The sequence below is a fragment of the Notechis scutatus genome, chromosome 4 (genome assembly GCF_049901735.1).
Source record: "Notechis scutatus isolate UNSWTSFEM ecotype Mainland chromosome 4, rNotScu1.2, whole genome shotgun sequence".
In the NCBI taxonomy this organism is placed as follows: Eukaryota; Metazoa; Chordata; class Lepidosauria; order Squamata; family Elapidae; genus Notechis; species Notechis scutatus.
This window is the reverse complement of record NC_142012.1, coordinates 49,496,030-49,519,993: the sequence shown is the minus strand read 5'-3', so window position 1 is coordinate 49,519,993 and position 23,964 is coordinate 49,496,030. Positions and strand designations below refer to the sequence as shown.

The window sequence follows — 23,964 nt, the reverse complement described above, 5'->3', positions numbered from 1 at the left end:
TATTATAACCTAGTCATTTTATTTGGCAAGGAGGGGAACAAGTTTGTTGCAAAGCAAAGCTGTAGCATGTCCCCAATGAATGGCTGTGGTCTTTGGCAAAACATTCTTGGATAATAAAGTTGGCAAGCATCTATATAAAGAACGAATTCTTTGATTGGGTGTGACTCCATCAACCTACAATACACAAAAGTAAAACAGAAAGACATACAACGTTACAACCTGTGGCAAAAAACAATTTGAGAATGATAGAGACAAGGAGCAGCTAGGTCAGATTTCTTTCCAGTAAAGAATATATGTAGCTCAGGGTGGAACTACTGGTGTTCTCTGAATTTGTTTTTCTCCAGATGTTTAATTACCAATAATGATATCGCCTAATCTGGTAATGAAAACAACCAAGCTCAGAGAGAAACCAACAATTTTCCTTTCACTCAATATATGTCTTGGGACTTATAGTGCCCATCACGGCATCCATTTTATGAATAAACAAGAATAAAGCACACAACAGTCTTAAAAGTTCCAGTAGAAATCACCAGCCCCCAAAGGTTCCCCTTCCTGATTTACAAATGCACGATACCTGAACATTCTTGAATACAAAAAAGCTGTCTAAAGATACTTGAATGAAGACAGGTGGCACATGTAACTCACATGATTCTAACATGTTTCTTTCAAAGAATATCTCAAATATGGAAAACTGATATATAAAGAGAAAGCTCAGGTAGTGTTCTTCTCCTCGCCATGATAGTTTTTCTGCCTCCTGAGGATTTTCAACATTTTTCATTTTGTGAAAATGAATGCATTTTGAGAATGCCGATATATCTGTTGCATCAAGCAAATTAGATAATAGCTACTCGAAGCTGATTGGCCATTAATGTCCTTGAAATATCTTAATTTTGTAGGGATGGCTTTCAGACATAAGGATTAGACAGAGGGAAAACTCTGTCTTCAAATGAATATTTGACTTTCCTGGGTAGCCAAATGATCCTTAGCATTTCCCCCATTTTATTGCTAAAGGCACCTAAATAAGCAAGATAAATGCTTCCCCCTTAATTTTAAAGAACAGATGGAACAAAAACTCCTGAAAAATTATCTGCATTTTCCACAAAACATGGCTAACTCTACTTAAATGTTTACATCCTCATTAACCTGCCTTATTATGACTCACTTGAGCTTGTCTTCCAGGTCACCATCTGGTGAGGATTTGTAACAGATTAAGAAAAGAGTTCAACCAAGGTGTTCTCATGGCTGACCTGATCCACTTTCTAATATCTTAGAGTTCTTTTCCTCAGAATGATCAGCATGTTTCCTTTTTAAAAGAGCCCAAAAAACAGATACTCTAGATCCTTCGTCTGATTGAGGTGATCAACCAAGTTTGGTTGCCTACTCTAGGGCAACTGCAATTACTGAAAAATCTAATTAACTGCCTGTAAATTTAGAGAACATTGTAAGACAGTTGTATTTTTTTTTTGCAATAGGAGATACATTAAAAGAGACTTCATTTTTTATTTTTTCCTAGCATTTTGTTCACCTTGACAGTCTGTTTCTTTTGCACTGCATTCTCGTAGCTAGATAAGATGATTTGCACCCAGAGAGACCTGAAATTTGGCAATCACTGTTGAATAATGATCTGATATGAAATTAGATAAGAAAGTTGGAAATATAATTATGACTGTGTATAAATGTTGTAACCTGGAATCACACTGTTCACTTGAAGAGATGTGTAAAAAGTTTTTTAAAAAACTGTCCCCTCAACCCTGAGTCATGGCTATGTTTCAGTACCGTCAGTCTTAGGTGGGTACATAAATCTTGGTTCCTTTCCAAGCCAATCCTTCGTTCATTGTCAAATCGGGTTGATGTTCCACAAACCATGGATTGGTTAAAAGTGCTGCTTTCAACTCAGTTGTCAGTTTGTCTTCTAGGAGTCTGGGGTTGCGTTTGGCTTGGCCTCGGGTGGTTACTTGTCCTGCGGGTTGGGCTTCTGATATCATAGTTTGCACTACCTCCTCCCGGCGACTGCCAAATTGGGGTTTTCTCGACAAGGCATCCGCCAATTTGTTTTTCTCTCCTGGGATATATTTCATGTTAAAGTTGAATCTCTTGAAGTACTGAGCCCAGCAGACTTGTTTAGGAGAGAGCTTTTGAGGTGTCTTTAGAGCCTCGAGGTTCTTATGATCAGTCCACACACCTCAAAAGCTCCTTCACTCTTTCCAGGAAATGCCTCCAAGATAGTAAAGCCCATTGCACCGCAAATGCCTCTTTTTCCCAAACCATCCACCTATGTTCTGTGTCTGTCAACTTTTTGGACACATAAGCACAAGGCAATAAGTGGTCTTGAGAGTTCTTTTGGAGAAGAATCGCTGTGACAGCCTCATCACTGGCATCATCTTGGACTACAAAAGGTTTGGTCAGGTCCGAATGCTGGAGGATAGGCTTAGTAGCAAATAGGTGTTTTAATGTTTCAAGAGATTTCTGACAGTTCATTGTCCAGGTAAGGGGTTGATTGGGTTTTGATTTGGTCAGGGAAGGCCCAGTTTTCAGTAACTCTGTTAAAGGGAAGGCAACCTTGGCAAACAAAGGAATAAATTCTCTATAGAAATTTGCAAAACCCAAGAAGCTCTGAAATGGTTTACGTGTTTTTGGGGGTGGCCAGTCTAGCACCTTCATCTTTCCAGGGTCCATCTCAATCCCCTGGTTAGACACTTGGTAGCCTGGGTAGTCCAACGACTCTCTATGGAATTTGCATTTTGATAGCTTTGCATATAACTTGGCAGCTAAAAGTTTTTTCAGTACTTGCCTGAACTAATTTGACATGTTGTTGATGGTTTCACTGAATATAAGAATGTCACCCAAGGGCCCCTTTGTACAGGTGTGGATGTAACACTTCATTGATTAGTTGCATAAAAACCGTGGGGGGCCCTTGGAGTCCGAAAAGCATGACTCAGAACTGGAAACTACCCAGAGGGCAGTTGAAGGCAGTTTTCCATTCGTCTCCTTCCTTTATGCAATCTCGGCAGTAGGCTTCTCTCAGATCTAGCCTTTAGACAGATGATTTAATAAGTCCTTCATGAGGGGCAGGGGGTACATGTTTTTTACGCACACCCCATTAACCCCCCTCAAGTCCACACATAAGCGTAAGCCACCACCTTTCTTTTCTTTAAATAGCACTGGGGCTGCTAACCTAGATTTGGCAGGTACAATGAAACCTCTGTCTAAATTGGTATCAATGTATTTCCTCAACTCAGTCATCTCAGCTGGTATCATGGAATACATCTTTGGTTTTGGCAGGTTTGCCCTGGATTCCAACTCGATGGCACAATCAGTGGCTTTATGAGGGGGTAAAATGTTGCATTCCTCTTTACTAAAAGCCTCAGTCAAGTCCCTGTATTCTTTAGGGACCTGGGGCTCGCCTGGAGGAGAGTCTGAAGCTGTGGCTGCTGCTTCTGGTTGTAGATCCGTGTTGGGTGGCAGTCTCTTTGTGGGAGGAACAGGGGGCAGGGGGCCAACACCAATTATGATTTTACGGTATCCATCTTCCCATTTGATGGTAAGGGTCCATTTATCAAGCCAAGCAAGTTTCAATATGATAGATTCTGACATTTTTGGGGCCACTACAAATTGTATAAGTTCACGATGCCTGCCCACCTCTAGTTTGATTAACTCTGTAATTCGGGTGGCTGGGACTTCTCCAATTAACATTCCATCTACCTGTTCAAACCTAATTGGTGTTTTAGGGCTTTAGTCTTTATCCCTAATTGTTCAATGATGGGGAGCCCAATAAGGCATCTGGAACACCTGGTATCTATTACTGCTTCTACCTCCCCGGCCTCCTCCATCTCAGGCACCACCAACTTCACTTTAACTGTAAAGGGGGGAATGGCAACACTCACCATGGGGGTATTCTTCTTCATCTACCTTTTCGGGGATTTCTTTGGCCGGAGATTCCTCACTCTCTTCTGTGGGGAGGAGACCCTCTACAGTGTGTCTAGCAAACCAGCTAGTGTCTGAAGGCTTTCATGGAATTCTTCAGTCCCTGGCAGCTATACTAGGCCTCGGTTGTGGAATAGGTGCAGGTGCCCTATGACCGGCCTGGTCACATCAATAGCACTTTATAATCCTTGTGAGTTGGGTAGGAGCAGCTTCAGGTTTAGTCAGAGGCCATCTGGCCAAAGTTCTCCTAGGAGGGCCCTCAGAAGGGGGTTTTCAGTGTGGGTTGATTTCCCTGTCCAGCTTAAGGGACATGGCATACCAATCCTGTAGTTTCTCTGGTATTCCTCTGATGCTGCATACTTTTTTGACCTTTGGTTCAATAGTGTTCTTAAAATAGTGCAGAAGTATTCTGTCAGGCCAGTTTATGAGGTTGCTTGAGACCCTTCTAAAATCCCATACAAAGTCTTTTAAGGGTTGCTTGCCTAGCTTCATTCCCATTATTTTGTCTTCACTCGCCCCTATTCTATGAGGGTTTTCAAACCTGGCCCTGAGCAGCTCAACAAATGCATCGGCATTTTGTAGTTCTGGGGCATCCTCATAGTATAATTGAGCTACCCAATGAGAAATGTCCCCCTCATTCATCCCATCTGTAATTGCGGAAACTAGATCACGATCTGTTGCGTAGTGGTTTCCAAATATTTATGTGACCAGATCCGGGTAAGAAAGTAAGCAAAGTTTTCACGCCGTCCATCGAAAGTTGCTTTGTAAGCCACTTGGTCTGGTCTGGGAGGGGGGATCACCATAGCAACTGTGAGCTGAGCTGGAATGTGTTGAGCTGGCTGCAGGAAAGCCCCCTGCAGTGGTATCCCAAGGGGCGGCTGAGGTGGGATTTGACGAGCAGTTGGGCATGCTGAAGGAAGGCGCCCTTCAGGGTTGCTCCGAGGAGTGGCTGGATTGGAACCTGCTGAATAGGCGCTATCTGCTGAATTCTTCTCCATGCTGGGAAAGGGTGGTGGCGGACGCAGCATGCCACCTGCACTGATCCCCTTGCTGAGGAGGAATTGCTACCGCTCTTCGGGCCCAGGGTGCTCCCGAACTAGGTGGTGTAACTGGTGCTGGCATCCACTGGCATTGGATCCACCCCTGACCAGGATAGAATCCCCACCCTGGAGGAATACTCTCAACAGGGGGTAACCTTGCTGGCTGTGCAGGGGGAGGAATTGGGGGTGGTGACGTGCCCAATGTCGGCTGCATCTTCAGTCCCACCCTTTCTGCTTGGCCTTGCCGTGCTGGGCCGATCCTTAGGCCACCTTTGATCGACGCATGCTGGTTCCACTGTTAAGTCTTGGACTAGGGAAAGTGAACGTGAGCTGCGTTAGGACCCAGCTTGGCTGGAGAGGCTGTGGCTGTGAGACATAACTTTCCACCTTAAGTTGCTGGAATTGCTCTGGGATCCCTGCCAATGACTGGCTTCAGGATGAAGGCAACAGGTTCCAGTCTTGGGAATTGTTTGATTCCAACGCCCTTAACCCCCCCCCTTCTCCACTCTGTCTCATGGGCCGTCCTCAGAGAGCTAGAATAGGAAAGGTGTGCAGGCAGCTCCTCCATGAATCCGTTTCCTTGGGCTGGGTGCCTAGCCTTTGCCTTTTCTCCGCAGCTTCCATCGCTTGCAAAAATTCTTTAGAATGAGGGCAGGGGGTCTCAATTAGTTCTCTGGTGCCCAGTCCCATAGCCCTTCTGTAGCTTCCTCCCTTTCTTTCGTCTTCATTGAGTCTTCGCACTGCTCCATTTTTTGAGTCAGTGCTGGGGCTCAGCAGCCCTGACAGCCCCCTTTTGGGGTGCTGGAGTTTGTTTAGAGATTCAGGATAATGTCAGCGTTTCAACACACCTCCATTCCAACCAGTAACTCTGAGACAGACATCTCTCAAAAGTTCCTTTTATGTGGATAGTAACTGGCACATTTGTGTAATCCCGAATATGAAGTTCCGGGCTTCCTTGCAATAAGTAAAAACTACAAATCCATCCCCTATACCCATCACCACATCATATGGCCCAATCACCATCCATCCCAAAGTAAGACTTCCTTTTCACTATGCGCAACACTACTTGACCTTGAATCAACTAAAGAATTTTATTATGTCTAATTAGATATACTCCAATGAATTCCCCCCTCCCATTTTCCCAGGCTCAATTGTGGCAGCGTGGGAGCACTGGATCTCAATATGGTTCCAAAGCTGACACAAATGATGTTTTGAGACCCCCAAAATGTACCAAGCAGACAAGCAGATGGGGAGAAGCAACTTAGTAGCTATGAGATACAGATGATTTAGGGAGATCAACATGTGAGAAAATATCTTGCTGACCTTATTTTTTTCTGAGACAATCTCTGGATCCTGGTACCTGAATTTTAAAAGTCCTGATACAGTAATTTATGCATTTATGTATTTCTCAAAGTTGTATGGCTGCCTATCTATCCAATGAAACAAGACCACTAATAAAAATCTGTTTTTCCAAAACAACATTGACCCAAAGACACCACAGACCTCCAAGCCCTGATGGATATTAAGACTATCTACCTACCCTATTATAAACCCAGCTGCTCTGGAGACCCTCCCAAACTTTAAAATGTCTTTTCCAGAGAGTCTGCCTAGTTTCTGTTCTGGTCTTTTTAGCACCAAGGAAATATCTAGGTTTTTTTTTGAGCAGGTATACAACTCCTGGTATTATTTACTATTCTGCCCTTATTTCTAACGCTACAAGTTACTGAGACATAGGAAACTTAAGAAATCTGCTGCTCAAGACACAGGAGAGCTTAGAAAGCTGCTACACAAATATTTAAAACTTTATTTGCATTGTTTTAGACTTAAATGGGTAAACAAAAGTAAAATAATAACAAAGTTGATGAGCCAAGTTGTAAACTAAAAATTCTCTGAATTAGACACATAGAAACAAGAAGAAACTTGATTTATACATAAAGAACTTCATCTCTTTGTATAAAGAAACAGACCTATGCCAGGGCTTTTCATTTATTTATTATAGGGCTTTTGAAAAATATCAAAATGGATATCAAAAAGAAACGCTTTCCTGGGAGAGAAAGGGGAAAGGATGGGATTCTTTGTACCATTGGCTGTAAAAATCTCCTTTACATCTTTCCCTGGATACCACAATTCTACCTGTCCATGTTTTCAGTTGGTGTAAAATCAATATCTACTTTGGTGCGCTCACCTGCAACTAATCAACAGTGGGTCAGAATGATGACACTTGCAAAAAAGGGGTAGATAAAGATCATGCATTCACAGCCACCATCTTGATTTTTTTTCATACCTTTCCATGGGATGCCCCAGTGCAAATTCACCTTTATATGATTTTACCAATGTCCTGATTTCTCTTAAAATTATGTAAAGGTGCAGTTTGTGTTCTAATGCATATTTCACCTCTCAACCCTATTTCTAGATGCTCTTGTTAGCTTCTCATTGCCAGGCAATTAATTCTTTTAATAAAGGTTGTGTCCTGTTAAAAATTGTATAACAATAGAACTACTGCTTTAAAAAAGTAACTAATAATAGTCAATACAGTTCTTAAGCAACTCACAGAGATATGGCCTGTCTTAAGTGATTAAACTAATGCCAAATTGATAATCTCTCTTTCAGTGTAGAATGACAGAAACTGTTGATATAACTACTTTAGCATCAATCAATACATAGCCAGGAATTTTTTATCACAAGACGGGAACAGCCATGTATACACAATATGGTATATTCAGTATTGAATATCCACTTTAAGAAATGGATAGGTATACAAGCCTCGCTTATTTGATCACTAACTTGGTAGTGACTCTTTCTCCTGACCTTCAAGGCCATTCTCTGTGTCCTCTATAAATATCTATGGAGAGAAATGATATCCCCCATTTCATCCATGTGACATTTCCAAATTCTTCACTTTGGGGATGTTCTGCCATCCCCAATTATTATTCTACCTGGTAAGACAAAAATAAGAGAGCCACCTAGGGAAGCCCCATGGTGAGAGGTGGCAAATAAATTTAACAAATAAATAATCAGAGAGTAAGATTATTCAGAAATCAGATCTCTCAAAGAGGAAAAAATTAACTTTTGATGCATAACCACCTTGCCTCAAAACACAGTTTTTGTTCTGGGGGAAAGTGCCCGATGGCTTCTTCTTCTAAACCCTTTTCCACCATTCTTCTTTCTGGTGATTTAGCAAAACACATATACACACATATAAGCCCAAAACTATTCACAAGAAAACCATTCCGCTCTTCTGTTGGTTTGGCACAGTGAGTTTTTCTCAAAACATAAAACTGCTTTGCAAAACTGCCATCTCAGATAGCATCTCCTTGTATTTTTCAAAGCCAAATTAATATTTAATATATACCTACCTTGAGGGAAATAATTGGGCTGAACTATGCAGAGGAAAGCGTGGACAATGTGGAACAAAATCCCTATTATTCCAGGCTCATAGTAAGCGTTGGTGTTGTATATCTTGTGGGGAACATACCCAAAATCTAGAGTTTCAGAAGGCATTTGAGGCAAAGGCTGCCGTTCAGAAATTGTTCTCCCACAGAACAATAAAAGAAGCAATAAATAAACTTCTCTAGCCATGGCTGACCAAATTCATAGACAGAGGCAGAAGGGAGGCGAATAACACCCTTGAGATGAGATGAGCTTTGCTGGGCATATACTTCAAAATGCTTTTCTCTGAGCTCTTCATAGGAATCTGATTAATAAAAAGAGAAAAGAGATGTTTAACAAGCATTATCTCATTCCTGGAAATCAGCAGGTCCCCATCCCATAATAAATATAATATCCTATGAAATTTAAATATCTTGGTATCTTAGGAGGAAGCATATTGGAAAAGATATGTGCCCATTACTTAAGTCCTTTTATTACAAAGGAAAGAAGGAACCATCACTGGGTTCCCGTACCAAACTAAAATTTAGAATAAGCGTTCCACTGTTAACATTTTTTCATCATTAAAAATGGGGACTGGGATTAATCAATCATCAACCTTTCGATCTACATTTACACATTCATTTACCATTTTAACAGGATAATGGCAATTAAAGTAGTAAAGGTGGGATAAAAATTTAATAAATAAATAAAAATCTGTGTCTTTTTTTCCCCTAAGTCTCCATGCTGCACAACAATGCATCTGAAAAATCAATGCAATGGATTGTGGATTTCTCAGCAGAATTTCCAAACTGTGGTAAAGTCTCTTTCAAGTCAAACTTGGTAACTTCAAGAATAGGATAATGTAGTTTTCATGGCAACCAACCCAATCATAGGCTTCTGGAGGCAATTGATGCAATGATGTGGCATAACCTTCTTCTGGAATGGGTTTTCAACTTCCCCTCAGTCTCCCATTCAAATATCAACCAGGGTTGACCCTGCTTAACTTCCAAATCCAGAGAAGGGTTTCAGGCCACTGACATTTGCTGATATGTAGAAAGTGATAAATCTTATACCCAAATACATATTTTATTGCATCACACTATTGGGCTACACCTTAAAATGGAACATGTTGATAAACGTTCTCAGATTATTTCAACAATGATTTGTCAAATTCAAAATTTAAGCAAATAATATCTGCTAACCTCACTTTTGGAGTTACTAACAGTCAAGCTGGTAACATTTCCTCTGAAAAGATATTTCAGTCATGTCCTCTTGCTCCAGACTGATTAATCAAAATGAAACCTGTCAAAGCAAGGAGAGCGTATATATACTTGATCTTAGCCGAAAGAAGCTAAAGGTTTGTAAGTGCTTTCTGCTTTTCAGTATACAAATGAATACTAACTTCATTGTGTTACGGCCTAACATTTTATCAGTATTTAGAAGAAAAATAACTTTGTCCCAAACTGGTTGTTTTCTCCTTCTACATTTCACATATTCCTAATTGAAGATGATTGTAGTAAGACTATATATTTAACATAGCGTATTGTGGAAATGTGGGATTGTTAATTCCTGAGTTTGAACAGTTTTAAGTAGAAGTTTTAACATCAGAGCATTTTAATACTATTTTAATTTGTATTAATGAAATTGGTTTTACATAGTTTTTAAATGGTTTGCTGTATGACTTCGCTATTTCCCAGTTAAGCAATCAGTTTTTTGTTGGAAACCCTCTTTAGAAGAATGCACATAAGGACATCCAAAAATGATGGTCTTAAAACTGAAAACTGATGATGTTTACGTTATGAAATGCCTCATAATTAGCCAATTAAAATAGGAGTACGAGTGATCCTCGACTTACATTCGTTTAGTGAACATTCAAAGTTACAACAGCACTGAAAAAAAGTGACTTACAAGCATCACAGCATCCCTAGTCACATGATCAAAATTCAGGCACCTAGCAATTAGCATGTATTTATGATGGTTGCAGCATCCTGGGATCATGCCATTTGAGATGTTCTCAGCTGGCTTGAATGAAACATGCAAAGTCAATAGTGGAAACTGGATTAGTTTAACAACCACGTAATCCACTTAACAACTGCAGTTATTCACATAACAATCATGGCAAAAAGATAGTAAAATCTGGGCTACTCACTTAACTGTCTTGCTTAGCAATGGAAATTCTAGCCTCAGTTGTGATCAAGGGCTTCCTTTACAGATAAGGGAAGAATGACGACCCTTAAATCAACTCCAGAAGAATAGTTTGCATTGAAAACTGGTTTGCATTATAGTCAGTTACTAACACATCAAGATGTCATTTTACTAATCGGAATAAAATCAGTTATTATTCATAAAAGCTTCCCTTGAACAACACCGTGCAAAAAGAAACAAAAAATTATTAATCGACATTAAGGCATTCCCTGAAAATGTCAAAGGATTATGCATAGTTCCTAAGACACTAGAGAGGCACACAAACTTTAAAAATAAAGTAAGCTATCCCTTCATTTGCCATTCGGTTTGGAAATCCTATCTTCCCGCTTCAGTTAAGTCCTGTCCAGAGTAACAACTACGTGTGGTATTTACACCAAGGTCATTCATTCCATAACTGCCTCTTTTCAGATTTGTCTGCTCAACTCCAGGGATTTCAATAGTTCCTAAGCACCCAGAATGTCGTACTCTCACCCAAACCAATAGTAGGAAACAATGCTTCTCAACCTTTGCAACCTGAAGAGGTGTGGACTTCAAGAATTCTCCATCAGCTCTGATGACTATGAGTTCTCAGAGTTGAGGTCCACACATCTTAAAGCTGCAATAGTCAAGAAACACTGGTGTATAGTAAGAAATGGAGCAATGATGAACTAAGCTCTGGAACAAGCATGTTGTATTTTAATTGCAAAACATAACATGATTTTATACCCTGAGAAAATTTGGCTACTCAGAAAAACAATCACGCAAAAATGAGATTGAAAATTATTCATCAGCCAATTACTCAATCATATATTTTTAAAGCATTAGAATAGAATAGAGCTGGAAGGGGCCTTTGAGGTCTTCTAGTCCAGCCCCCTGCTCAAGCAGGAGAACCTATACCATCTCTTCTTAAAAACCTCCAGTGATAGACCGCCCACAATTTCTGGAGGCAAGTTGCTCCACTGGTTAATTGTCCCTCAATGTTAGGAAGTTTCTTCTTAATTCCAGGTTGCTTCTCTCTTTGACTAGTTTCCAACCATTATTTCTTGTCCTGCCCTCTGGCACTTTGGAGAATAATCTCTTCTTTGTGGTAGCCCCTCAAATACTGGAACACTGCTATCCTGTCATTCCTAAACACCATTAAACAGAGACCTCAATAGAAACTCTGCAATCAGGAGGTATATTTTAGGAAAGAATAAAAATAATAAATGCCAGGGCTAGTTAATTTTTCTGCTTCATGTTCAAGAAATTGGCATTAGCAGCCAAAGACAGAGTAAAGCAGAGTTGCTTAGCTCCTTCTGAAGTTAACCAGCTGGAAGAAATCACCCTTACTGTCATGTCGCCAACTTCACCATAGTTATTTTGGTTTATTCAACTAACTCAGTTCTTCTAGAATATATAGCACCATAAACCATGGTAATGTATGATATAAGCTAACACCTGGTGGAAGGGTTTACAGACATTTTGAAGCCAAAGTTGGTTGTGTAATTTAGAGATCAGGGTGCATGATCCAAACACAGCCAGTGAATTGCAAAGAGGGAAACTATAAAACAACATTCCAGGTAATTATCATCATCAGGGTTATGACTGACTTTTTGAGTGAGACAGCTGTATTATAACCTCTGTTTAATGATCTTGGCTTCAAGTGATATTTTTGGTGAGGTTCGTCTCTACAACTTCTTTGTTATTTTTGCAGTCCATGCATAATAGTCACTCCAGCACCATAGTTCAAAGGCATCCATCCTTCTCCTATGTACCTTTTTCAGAGGCCAGGTTTCACAGCCAATTAGAAAAAATTTTGAGTTAACTAATCTGTGTTTGGTTGTGACCCTGATGTCTTTACTCTTTCAGATATTATTTATGCCAGACATTGCATTTCTTCAAAGTGCTATTCACTTTCTGATTCATCTTAATTCCTGAAATTCTTCCCATCAATGACAAATCTAGTTTTTTCCATCTATTTAAATCCAACTTTATCTCCCTCTATATTTTAACATAATTATTTTTATTTATTTTTATTTCAGACTATACCGATATTAAAGATTTTTTTTAAACAGTGACAGAAAGATATAACTAAATTTATTTGACAAAACAAAAAACCAAGAATTAAATATAAGCTTTGACAGGATGCTAAAGAAAGAACAGGTCTAGGTTTAGATGTTTAGGTTTATGATATTGTTGTTTGGTATGGTAATAAGATTAGAGAACTTTTAAAAGTTTCAGGTTGTTAGATCTTGAAGGTTCTGATTTGAGATTTGGTATATAGCAAAGAAAGAAACTATGAAGATGGGTTTTTTTTTTCCAATCAGAAAATCTTTGCCTTCTTGGACTGGTCAAGGCAAAACTAGACAACTGTTATCCTGCCAATCCCAGATTCCAAACTAAAAAGAAGATAAAAGTAAAAACTTAATAAAAACTATTTATTATTAGTTCATTCCAAATATGAATCCCTATACAACAGAATTCACAAGCAACAAACTACATTCCGATAGCATTATTGATATCATTTGTGATAATCTGCATCATAATGTAATTCCCTCCAATGGTGTCGTTTTTATTAGGAATAACAGACACCATCATCACCACCAATCCATTTGGTCTTGTTATATGAATATTGGTCAGCAGATTGGTTCAGCACATAAGCTTCATTTTATACAAAAATGGTTCCTTTAAGCTTGAAACAGTGATATATATGTAGTCTGTGACTTACAATAGTTCATTTAGTGACCGTTCAAAGTTACAATGCTGCTTTAAAAAGGGACTTATGACCATTTTTACACTTACAATATTGCAGCATCCCTGTAGTCACATGATATATATTGAGATGCTTGGCAACTGGTTCATGTTTATGATCACTACTTGTCCCAAGGTCACGTGATTCCTTTTTGCAACTTTTGACAAGCGAAGTTACTGGGGAAACCAGATTCACTTAACAACCATGTTACTACATTAACAGCTGCAGTGGTTCACTTAATTGTGGCAAGAAAAGTCATAAAACGGGGCAAAACCCTTTAACAAATGTTTCCCATAACAACGTAAATTTTAGATTCAACTGTGGTTGTAAGTCGAGGACTAGCTATACTGTATGCACATATATGCTCTGTTAGTAAAGCACTTAATCAGGGATATGGGGCAAAGGAGATGGTCAGAATCTGTAAGATGGCGGGCACAGCATTGTGATCAAGCTCCTGAATGTACACAAAATGGATGCGGCTTCAACAGTGACTCCATGCCCACTATCCTGTTGATATTGCAACAGGTCTGGTAGTCCTTCTACATAATGGATAGCTTCTCTGTGATTTAAGTTTGAAGCAGTTCATATTAACAATCAAGTATCCCTGAAACAGGGATTTATTAAAACCATTTTCATAAAGTGAAGATATGGCAAAAAACCACCCTAAAAATCAGCCATTTTTGGTGAAAATGAAGAGTTACAAACTTCTCATCATGTTTTGAGCTAAAGTCTCTCCAGTGTGAATGCAGGGAGAAACTTTGGAAGGCTACTTTACACAAATATGCTGTGCGAATGATGAAATTGCTTATTTTAAGGAGGGGAGAGCTGGCTACAGGTCCCTGGCAAAACCCATTGTTATAGTCCTGTATTTGATCAAGAAATGCAATGTTGTTTGCACAACTTTCATCCCTGGTCTACTACAGGCCATTAACAAGCATGACCAGGGCTGTTTGCATATTGAATTCTGGCCTGAAACTTGGCTGAAAGGGGTCTAGATTCCCTTGGACAACTTTCTCTAAAAAGGGAAGGTTGGAGACACTGTCCAATCCACTGCATGGACCCAACTATGGATCTCCTCTCTGGACATCTAACAATCCAGGAATAATCCTAGGTGCAACAAACCAGTGGCCAGACTGAAGGGCACAGAGACCCCTGTCCACTTCTTCACAAGTTGCTGTCTCAAACTCATTCCAGAGTCCAGACCATACAACGAGACTTGTTTTCTTGACAATCCTGTGAAGTAAACTGGATTGAGAAGGAGGGGTATTTCCAGTCTCACACCTAACCATCCACAACTCACACTGTTCTGTAATACAATAATTCTATATACAAATTTGACTGCAGTTGTGCAAACAGGAGCATTTATATCTCAATACCAGTTACATTCACACGGAGCCTACCCAGGTCAGTGACAGAACTGGAGGCCCACTTGCATAGTCACAGTATTAGATTAGTGCTAACTCGGGTTTTCTTGAGGGAGAGTAGTTTTTGCAAATCCAACCCCTTTGCTAACTCTAGGGCTCAATGCGTAAGAATTGAGGGTTAATTGTATAACTAAGTTAAATGCAGCTCTCCCTTGAAAGGTGACCAAGGAAACAAATTAGATATTTCTAATCATGGAATTCATGCTCATCTGAATCCACACAATTTTACAGGACGTAAATCGTCGGTATGCGTGCGCGCAAAACTCGCGTCCTCTCACCTTTTTGTTTAAAAGGTCTTGTCCTTCTTTCAGCGCCAAGCCCTCACGCACTCCGGCTGGACTGGTCAAGGCAAAAAGCCTTTCCCCAGGGCGAGATGGCCGGGTGTCGGAGCTGTATTTCCTCGCGCGGCTTTCCCAGTCTCAGCTGCACTGGAGAAACGCCCCGCCGAATTAGGATCCGCACTCTCCCCGGTGAGCGGCTTTGCAATCCAGCGCCCGCGGGATCCCTTGAGAGTCTTGGACGTTTCCCAGAAAGCAAGCGCTTCCTCGCGAGTAACCCAGCGGAGCACCCCGGACAGCGGCAGCTCCGAGCACGCCCACCGCCGGATCCTTTCTTCCGCAGAACTTCAGCGCATCTATTCCGGGAGCGGGGCCGAAGCCCCCTTGGCACTTACCCACCGATGACCCCCCCCGGCACCGCTCGGCTCCTCTCCGCGCGCAGCAACAACTGGGCGGCAGCTCAGCCGCGCGCCCGCCGCTCGTCCGCGGCCGATTCCTTAGTGCACGCCTGCCCGCCCCGCGGTGAGCGCGCCTGGGAAAAGCGGGGTTGGGTAGGGCCGGGCGAGGTTACACCTGTCAACCCGGTGCCGGCTTGGTCGGGACAGCGGGATTCAGTTGGGGGACCCTCTCCGAGATTCCCACGCCGATGCCACCGTCGCTCGCACAGCAACCGGGAGGAGCCGGTCGGGCAGCCCAAACCGGTCCCGGGGGACTGGGGCAGTGCGGGCGAAGAGCATATGGGCTCTGCCCCACGGAGTGGGCATGAGGACCAACCCAGGCTCTGCCCCGCGGCGGCTGAGCGGGTGGGTTGCGGCTCAGGGGAGCTCAGCGAGCGCGGAGGTTCCCAAGGTGCGGCCGGAGGCGGAGATGTGGGCGAACCCAGCTTGCAAAAGCAGGATGCTACTCTGGCGCGCAAAGCAGGGCTAGTGCTGAGTGTGAAGCCCTGATTAACTTGGTGAGATGCTGTTGGTCTCACATTTATTTATTTATTTATTTATTTATTTGATTTGTCAATTGTTTCCAAGATAATAAGTATAAGTGTATACATAGTTGTGAATACATGAAATGGGTACATATAAGAAAAATAAAAGAATAAGAGAAACAATAGGACAGGGACGGTAGGCACGTTGGTGCGCTTATGCACGCCCCTACAGACCTCTTAGGAAAGGGGTGAGGTCAATGGTAGACAGTCTAAGGTTAAAGTTTTTGGGGTTTGGGGAAGAGACTACAGAGTCGGGTAGAGTATTCCAGACATTGACCACTCTATTGCTGAATATTGCTGAACCAACTCTGTTGGTCTCACATACACTACACACCCCAGTGAGCAGGCTGAAAACACAGGGGGTCCTCTTCCCTTGGCTCTATTCAAACAACCCCCCTCCCTTAATAGGAGAAGCAGTATTTTTGCTGCTCCTAACCTCCGTCTATGCCCGACTTGGCAGATAAAAGAGTCAAAAGTCCTTTGATTCCTGGAAGTGAAGAAAGCCGCCAAAGGAAATCAGTCCAAAATGTAGAGAAGAGCTTCTGCAAACTCTTCAGATAGGACAAAAGCGTTTTTCCAGCAGCTCCTGGAGCACAGAAATACTGGAGAATGAAGGCAGAACAGTGATTCACAACCTCTGAGCCAAAGGTGGTATTCAGCAGGTTCTGACCTCTGACTGGAGATTTTACAGTATCCTTCCCCTGCCATGCCCACCAAGTCACGCCCACAGAACCGGTAGTAACAAAAATTGAATCTCACTACTGCTCTGAGCTCCTGGGATGGTTGAAATTTGGAGTGTGCCTTCACAAAATCGCTGAAAAATGGTAGCCCTTGAAAAGGAGAGAGCTGAAGGTGGTGGTTTCTTTGCAACAAGCAACACCCCCCCACACACACTATTTACGTATATGAAAAGATCTTTTGAACTATAGAGAAAAAAAATCTGATAAAGCTAGAGTATTTATGGCTTAACCAGGTATTAAAGAATGTGAAAATATCTCCATTTCTTCTGGGGCCTTTTCGTTTGCAGCCCTTTCTATATTTTTACAAATATAGAAAATATGTAAAGGTTTCTCCACATAAATTTAACATATTTTCTTTGTTAAAATATCTTTGAACATTTCAAATATGGACACTGGATAGAACTGAATTTAAATTTTCCATTTTGTATACCATGCAGATAAATTCATCTATAAAATAGCAGGATGTTAATTTTTAAACTCTGAGTGGAATCCTGTGCAATATAAGCTGCAAAAGTGAAATCTTTTGGTCTTTCAAGGTATTTACTAGCAGAACATTGCAAAATATAGAATAACAGGCTGGGAAGGGACTTAAATGATCTTAACATGCCCTGATGAGTCTTGCCTTGTTAAAATAAGAAGGAAAAGTCTGCCATAATACTGCTGCAGCTAAGGATGATTTCTGCCTGCCTCACCTATACGAATGAGATGAAGGTTATGCTACAAGACTGAACAGTTGAAGGTTAACACCAAACCTTGGATGGAATTGAACTCATTCTCAATTTCCAAACATATGTATAGTTAAGGGTTATGGTTGCATGTGGAATGGGATGACTCGATGTTGCTAGCTCAACGCGGCCAACTGGGGGCAACCTTGCCACCACCAAGTCCCCTCTGCCAACTGCTGCAGCGGTGCAGTGGTTAGAATGCAGTACTGCAGGCTACTTCTGCTGATCACTGGCTGCCAGCAGTTTGACAGTTCTGGTCTCACCAGCTCAAGGTTGACTCAGCCTTCTATCCTTCTGAGGTCGGTAAAATGAGGACCCAGATTGTTGGGGGCAATATGTTGACTCTGTAAACTGCTTAGAGAAGGTTGTAAAGCACTGTGAATCAGTATACAAGTCTAAGTGCTACCATATTGCTATTGCTGCCATCATTTCTTTGCAGGATATCTCAACATCAGAAATTCACTGCGGGGATAACTTGCTGCGGGCGACAGATGGAGAGCTGGGCGAGTGAGTGAGTGAGTGAGTGAGCAAGTGGGTTGTCAGAGGGTGGCAGTGATGGGAGTGGTGCTGGATAGAGGGTGGGTGGGCAAGCGAGCAGGGTGTCAGGGTGGTAGGTAGGCTCCAGCCTGAATGCTGAACCAGCAATTTGGCTGCAGTGGGAGATGGGGCAGTGGCAGGCAGGGGCTTCCTATTTTGACATCTGCCACTGTTGCCTCCTTGCCTTGAGCTGTGCCAGATGGGAAGCAAGCAAGCAGCCTGTCAGACAGCAGAACAACAGCAGCACAACAGCAGCATCAGCACTAAGCAAGGTGCTTCCCATTTTGACCCCCTTATCGCCACCATTTCCTCTGCCCCTTGGCTTCAGACTAAATGCCAAATGGCAGTTTGGCTTTGGCACTGTGCAGGGCAAGTTTTTTTAAAAAGTACTGCTACCATGGGTTTGCAAGGTTTTTTTCTGCAATTGTTTTTTTAAAGCGCCATGGCACCACAATGTTGCAATTATTATTATTTTTTAAATACACCTTAGTAAACTTTTATTACATTAAAAACATAAAAAAGAAAAAATGTATCACTCAACAACAGCAATTTGTAGTGATTCTCTTATGGCAATTTGTGCGTTATTTACAGATATTAAGTTATGCATAATTAAATTCTTATTTTATCTGTTACTTATGGTTAGTAACTATCTATCTTTAATCTATCTCCGTTCTATCCAGTTATACCATTGTTCCCACACTTTATAAAATATCGATGTCTCTTTATCTTTTAAGCTCAACGTTAACTTATCCATTTCTGCGCAGTTCATAACTTTTTGTATAACAAGTTTCTCTGAGAGTATGCATAGCTGTTTCCAACATTGTGCAAAGGCATTCCTGGCAGCAGTTAATATGTGTAATAGTAAATATTTTGTACTCTTTACATATTTTTTTGGAAGATCCTGAATAAGAAGAGTTCCGGTTCTAGATCTAATTGATCGTTAGTAATTTCCTGTAGTCAACCTTTGATTTTAAGCCAATATTTTCGAGCCTCTAAGCAGGACCATCACATATGGTAGTATGTTCCCTTTTTTTTTTTTTACATTTCCAACATACAGGACTCATTTTAGGGTACATTTTTGCTAATCTCAAAGGGGGTAAGTGCCACCTGTAGAACATTTTATATGCGTTTTCTTTATATGCTACTGATTTTGTTATTTTGTGGTTTCTGTTCCATATGCTCTCCCAATCTGATAATTTTATACTGTGTCCAATGTTTTGACCCCATGCAGTCATACATCCTTTCACTACTTTTTCCTCCAGTTCTACTTCCAGAAGATATTTGTAAATTTTAGTGATTTTTTAAAAATCTGGTCCTAATAGAATTTTGTCTAATTGTTGTGGTTTCAGGTATATTCCATGATCCTTTATATCTTTTTTGTATCGGTTTTGTAATTGGAGATACACCCACCAGTCAACTTGTAGCCCTTGTTTTGGAGGTCTTGCATTGTTTTTAAATTTCCGTGAATATCTAATAGGTCTTTATATTTTAACATTTTGTTCAAATCTAAATTGTTTGGGTGGATCATCGCTTCCATTGTGGACAGCCAAATTGGGATTTTTATGTAATGTTTCTTTTTAACTTTAATCCAATTATTTATTAACGAATCTCTAATCAAATGTCTATGGAAGTGTTGCTTAGTGGGTCCTGTTTTCCACAAAAAGGCATGCCATCCTCTCTGCAGGTCATGACCGTCTTAGATTCTTTCTCTTTTCAGCGTGTCCGGCTCTGGCGAGGTCGCCTGCATCTGCTTCCACGCCTCTCTGTCTGCCACGTATGTCGGGTCTGCCTTCGCGATCTCTAGATCGGCCTTGATCGTGTCCATCCAGCGTTGCTTAGGTCTACCACGCGGTCTCGCTCCTCCGACAATCACCTTCATCGCAGATTTGATGATGGATTCTTCCTTGGCGCGACTCACATGGCGAACCATCGTAGCCGGGACTGCCTCATGACCGTGGGGATGGGCACGACGTTGAACCGTCTGCGCACTTCTTCATTCCTGACGCGATCGAGTAGGGTGAGGCCTACCAACCATCGGAGCATTCGCATCTCCATTGTCTGGAGTCTGCTTTCGACTTCTTTGGTCGTCGGCCAGCACTCTGCGCCGTATATAGCCACCACAGGCGCACCACAGAGTTATAGATTTTCGCCTTCAGGCGCATCGGCATCTTCTTGTCACAGAGGACGCCCGTGACGGACTTCCATTTGCCCCACGCTGCGTTGATCCTGGCTGCCACCTCAGTTTGTAGTAGGCCTTCTTCCCCAAGAGTAGTTCCCAGGTACTTGAAGGTGGAGGCGCGCAGTAGCTCCTGCCCGTTCACGCTAGTATAGCTAGTATTCTTTTGTTCTTTAAATTAATCCAATCTTTAAATTAATCCAATCCAACCAAACTAATATTGCTGCTCTGTAATATAATTCCCAGTTTGGCAATCCAAAACATCCTCTGCTCTTTATATCTTGTAATAACTTCATTTTTATTCTGGCTTTTTTACCCTGCCAAATATATTTTGCTATTGCTTTGTTGAGATCATTGAAAAAGGTCTTTTCTAATTTAACTGGAATGGTCTAGAACAGATAAAGAAATTTTGGCAGTATAGACGTTTTTATGGCTGCTATTCTTCCTAACAATGATAATTGCATTTTAGTCCATAATTCTAAGTCTTTTTTTTATTTGCTGTAATAATTTGTTATAGTTGTTCTCCTTTATCGCCTTGCAGTGTGCTATCAGCCATATACCTAAATATTTGATTTTTCTTGTTGTTTGAAGTCCAGTTGCTTTTTCCAATTCTGTTGTTTGTAGTTCTGTTAAATTTTTCGCTAAAAGTTTCATTTTCTGTCTATTAATTTTCAATCCTGCCACAGCTCCATATCTTTCTAATTCCTTAATTAATGTTTGTCCTCTCTCTATTGGTTCTTCAATGATAAAAGCCATATCGTCTGCACATATCGTTCTTCATTTCTGGTTTTTAATCTTTTTATTTCTGGGTTTTGCCTGATTCATTCTAATAGTACTTCTAATGACAATATAAAGAGCAGAGGAGATAGAGGACAACCTTGTCAAATTCCTTTCTCTATTTTTAAAGTTTGGGTGTTTTCCCCATTAATTATAATATTTGCTTTTTGTACCGAATAAATTGTTGTTATAATATTCTCAAATTTGGTGCCAAAATTTATATCATAAATTTGTTGAATCATAAATTGCCAATTAAGGTTATCGAATGCCTTTTGGGCATCCAAGAAAACAAAGGCTACTTATTTCTCTTCGTAGTATTCTTTTTGTAGTATGAGCTTCCATTATTATATTATCCATTATTATTCTTAAATTGTTTCTGATTTGCCTGTTTGGGAGAAATCCATTTTGATCTGAGTGTATATAATCATTCAAAATTTTCTTTAATCTGTTAGCAATAATAGTGGTGAATATTTTGTAATCTACGTTTAACAAAGAAATTGGTCTATAATTTTGTATCAATCCTGCATCTGTGTCCCCTTCGGGATTAGCTAAATTAGTGCCTACCTCCATGTATCTGGCATCTTAGCTGATGTTAATACCTCGTTATATAAGTCAATCATTATTGGTCCTACTTGTTCTTCTATTGCTTTATAAAATTCTACTGGAAAACCATCAGGGCCTGGCATTTTGTTACTTTTCTGGGATCTAATTGCTTGATTTAGTTCTATCATAGTTATGTCTTTAATCAAGGTTTCTTTCAGTTCATCTTTTATTTCTCAAGTTCTTTTTTCTCTTAGATACTCCCTTAATCTGATCCACATCTACTCTTTCTTTCTTGTACAGATTCTCAAAATATTTATGTGCAATCTCTTTTTTCTTCTCTATTGTGTGTTGATAATCTCCATTTTCATCCTGTAATTAGTAGATGATTCTTTTCTCTTTCTCTTTTTTAAGCTTGTAAGACAGCCATCTTCCCGGCTTGTTTGCTTGTTTGAAATATATTTGCTTGGTTGCCTTCAAATTTCTAACTAATTCTTCCTGTTCAGCTAAGTTAAGTTTGTGTTTGTAAAGAATCAATTGTTCTTGTTGAGCATTTTGTGGGGTATTCTGTAATTTAGTCTCTAATTTCTTAATTGTTTGGTGTAGATTGTTCTGTTGGGCATATATATATTTTTTGCAACATAGGATATTATAATTCCCCATATAACAGCTTTCATAGTATCCCATAAGTTTTGGATAGTGTATATTGATCATTATTTTCTTTAAAAAAGAAATTTAGTTCTTCCTTGAGTTTCTTAATAAATTCCTCATATTTTAATAATTGAGAGTCTAGAGTCCATCTGCTCCTTGATTTTTTTCTACCTTTCCAACTAATTCTGAGCAGGTTGTGATCTGCCCAAGAGTTCGATAAAATTTCTACATCTGCCACTTCTTCTGCTAACTCTCCGCTCATCCAAGCCATGTCAATACGTGACCATGACTGATAGGGATTTGAATAGAAGGTAAATTGTCTCTTTTCTGGATTTAGTTTTTTCCATATATCTATTAAATTTAATTCTTTGATCATTTCTACACATATTTTAGGTAGTTCTCTTTTTTCCCCTTTTCTTATTTCCCCCCTTGTAGTCTTTTTGATAGTCTGCTATAGAATTATAATCTCTTATGATGGAAATTTTTTCCTTTCCAATTCAATAATTTTATCATATAGGGCTTTATAAAATTATTTTTGATTGTCATTGGGGGCATAAATTACCACTAATAATTTTTTTAAAAAATTATGTGTATTTCTATTGCCAGAATTCTTCCTTTGGGGTCTGCAAATATTAAGTTTGCCTTTCTCTCTTCTTTGATGTAAACAGCTATTCCTTTCTTTTTTTCATGGTCTGCCGCAGCTGTAAACAGTGTCCCTAATTTGGGGCAATCTAAATATTTTTCATCTGTTTTTAGGATGTGTGTTTCTTGTAGACATGTAATATCTGCATTTTGTTTTATTAACTTTGCCAAAATCCTTTTTCTTTTTGTCATTGAGTTTAAGCCATTTATGTTAACAGATAAAAGTTTCACCTCTTTTTCCATAATCCTAATTGTATCTAGTGTTTTGTCTCCTGATCGCTCTTATTTCCCTTTGTGTTCTGTTCATTGGTTTAGGGTCTCCTCTTTCCTGATGCTGCTGATTATTATTTTTTACTTCTTATTCTTCGTCTTTATTTTTTTTGTTGGTCTTGTTCTTCTTGAGATTTTGAGTCTAGATCTTTGCTGCTTTGATCCTCCGAGCCAGCCAGTTGCTCATACAATTCTTGTGCTTTTTCCAGAGTGTCTATTTTGATCTTCCTTTCTTCCCAAGTAACCAGCATTCCTTCTGGAATCAGCCAATGTAATAGAATATCTCGCTTGTTCAACTGTGTAGCCAAAAATTTATAGTCCCTTCTCTGCTTCCTTACTCTTCTCAGGATTTGTTTGAGAATCTGGATCTCCTTTCTTTTGTATACTATTGGTTCTTCTCTGGATATGTTATATATTATGTCTCAAACTTTCCTCCTTGTAAAATGGATGTGGACCTCTTTTGGAAGTTTGTTTTTTCTTGCGTAGCTTGTACTAATCCTGTATACGTCATCCATTTCCTTTAACATTTCCTTCTTATCTCTGTCTAGTGCTTTGCCCAAAATTTCTGCCATCACTAGTGCCAAGTCCTCATCTTTAGTTTCCACTAGGATCAAGGAGTCCTCCATTTCTTTACTCACTGTTAGGCATCATGGACCAGTTCCATGGAGAGAGGTTTTTCTATGGATCAGAGGGAGCATGGTTTTGTGTGCTGCCTGCATCCCACAGGTGTCTGCATCCCATTTCACTTGTTTGCATGGCCCAGTTTCTGGCATGCCGCAGACCGGGGTGTGTGTGTGAGGACCTCTGGTCTACAACATTGGTTTGATTATGTTCTGTTGCTTGTATGTTATATCTGAATTCTAATATGACATGGTCACTCTCACCTGAAGTTCCTACAGTTTAAATCCCCTCTATCACTACTTCTCTGTTGGTAGGGATATAGAAAGCAGCTACATCCTTCTAGTTGCTTCCTC

At 40.3% G+C, this 23,964-nt stretch overlaps 1 protein-coding gene across 18 annotated transcripts in view; it reads right to left on the bottom strand.

The window, feature by feature from the left end:
- Positions 1 to 15,845, bottom strand: part of PROM1 (prominin 1) — an 85,332-nt gene extending 69,487 nt beyond the window's left edge. For 3 of the 18 annotated variants that reach the window (XM_087963364.1, XM_087963365.1, XM_087963376.1), the window contains exons 1-3: positions 14,951 to 15,842; positions 9,536 to 9,635; positions 8,321 to 8,658 (exon numbers count right to left, since the gene is read on the bottom strand). In XM_087963364.1, coding sequence (XP_087819490.1) covers positions 8,321 to 8,543 — 223 coding nt within the window. In that variant the 5' untranslated portion in view covers positions 8,544 to 8,658; positions 9,536 to 9,635; positions 14,951 to 15,842. Of the gene's footprint in view, positions 1 to 8,320; positions 8,659 to 9,535; positions 9,636 to 10,482; positions 10,650 to 14,950 lie in introns of all 18 variants that reach the window. The other 15 variants (XM_087963366.1, XM_087963367.1, XM_087963373.1 and 12 more) reach the window with 10 other exon arrangements.
- Positions 15,846 to 23,964: the final 8,119 nt, after the last annotated feature.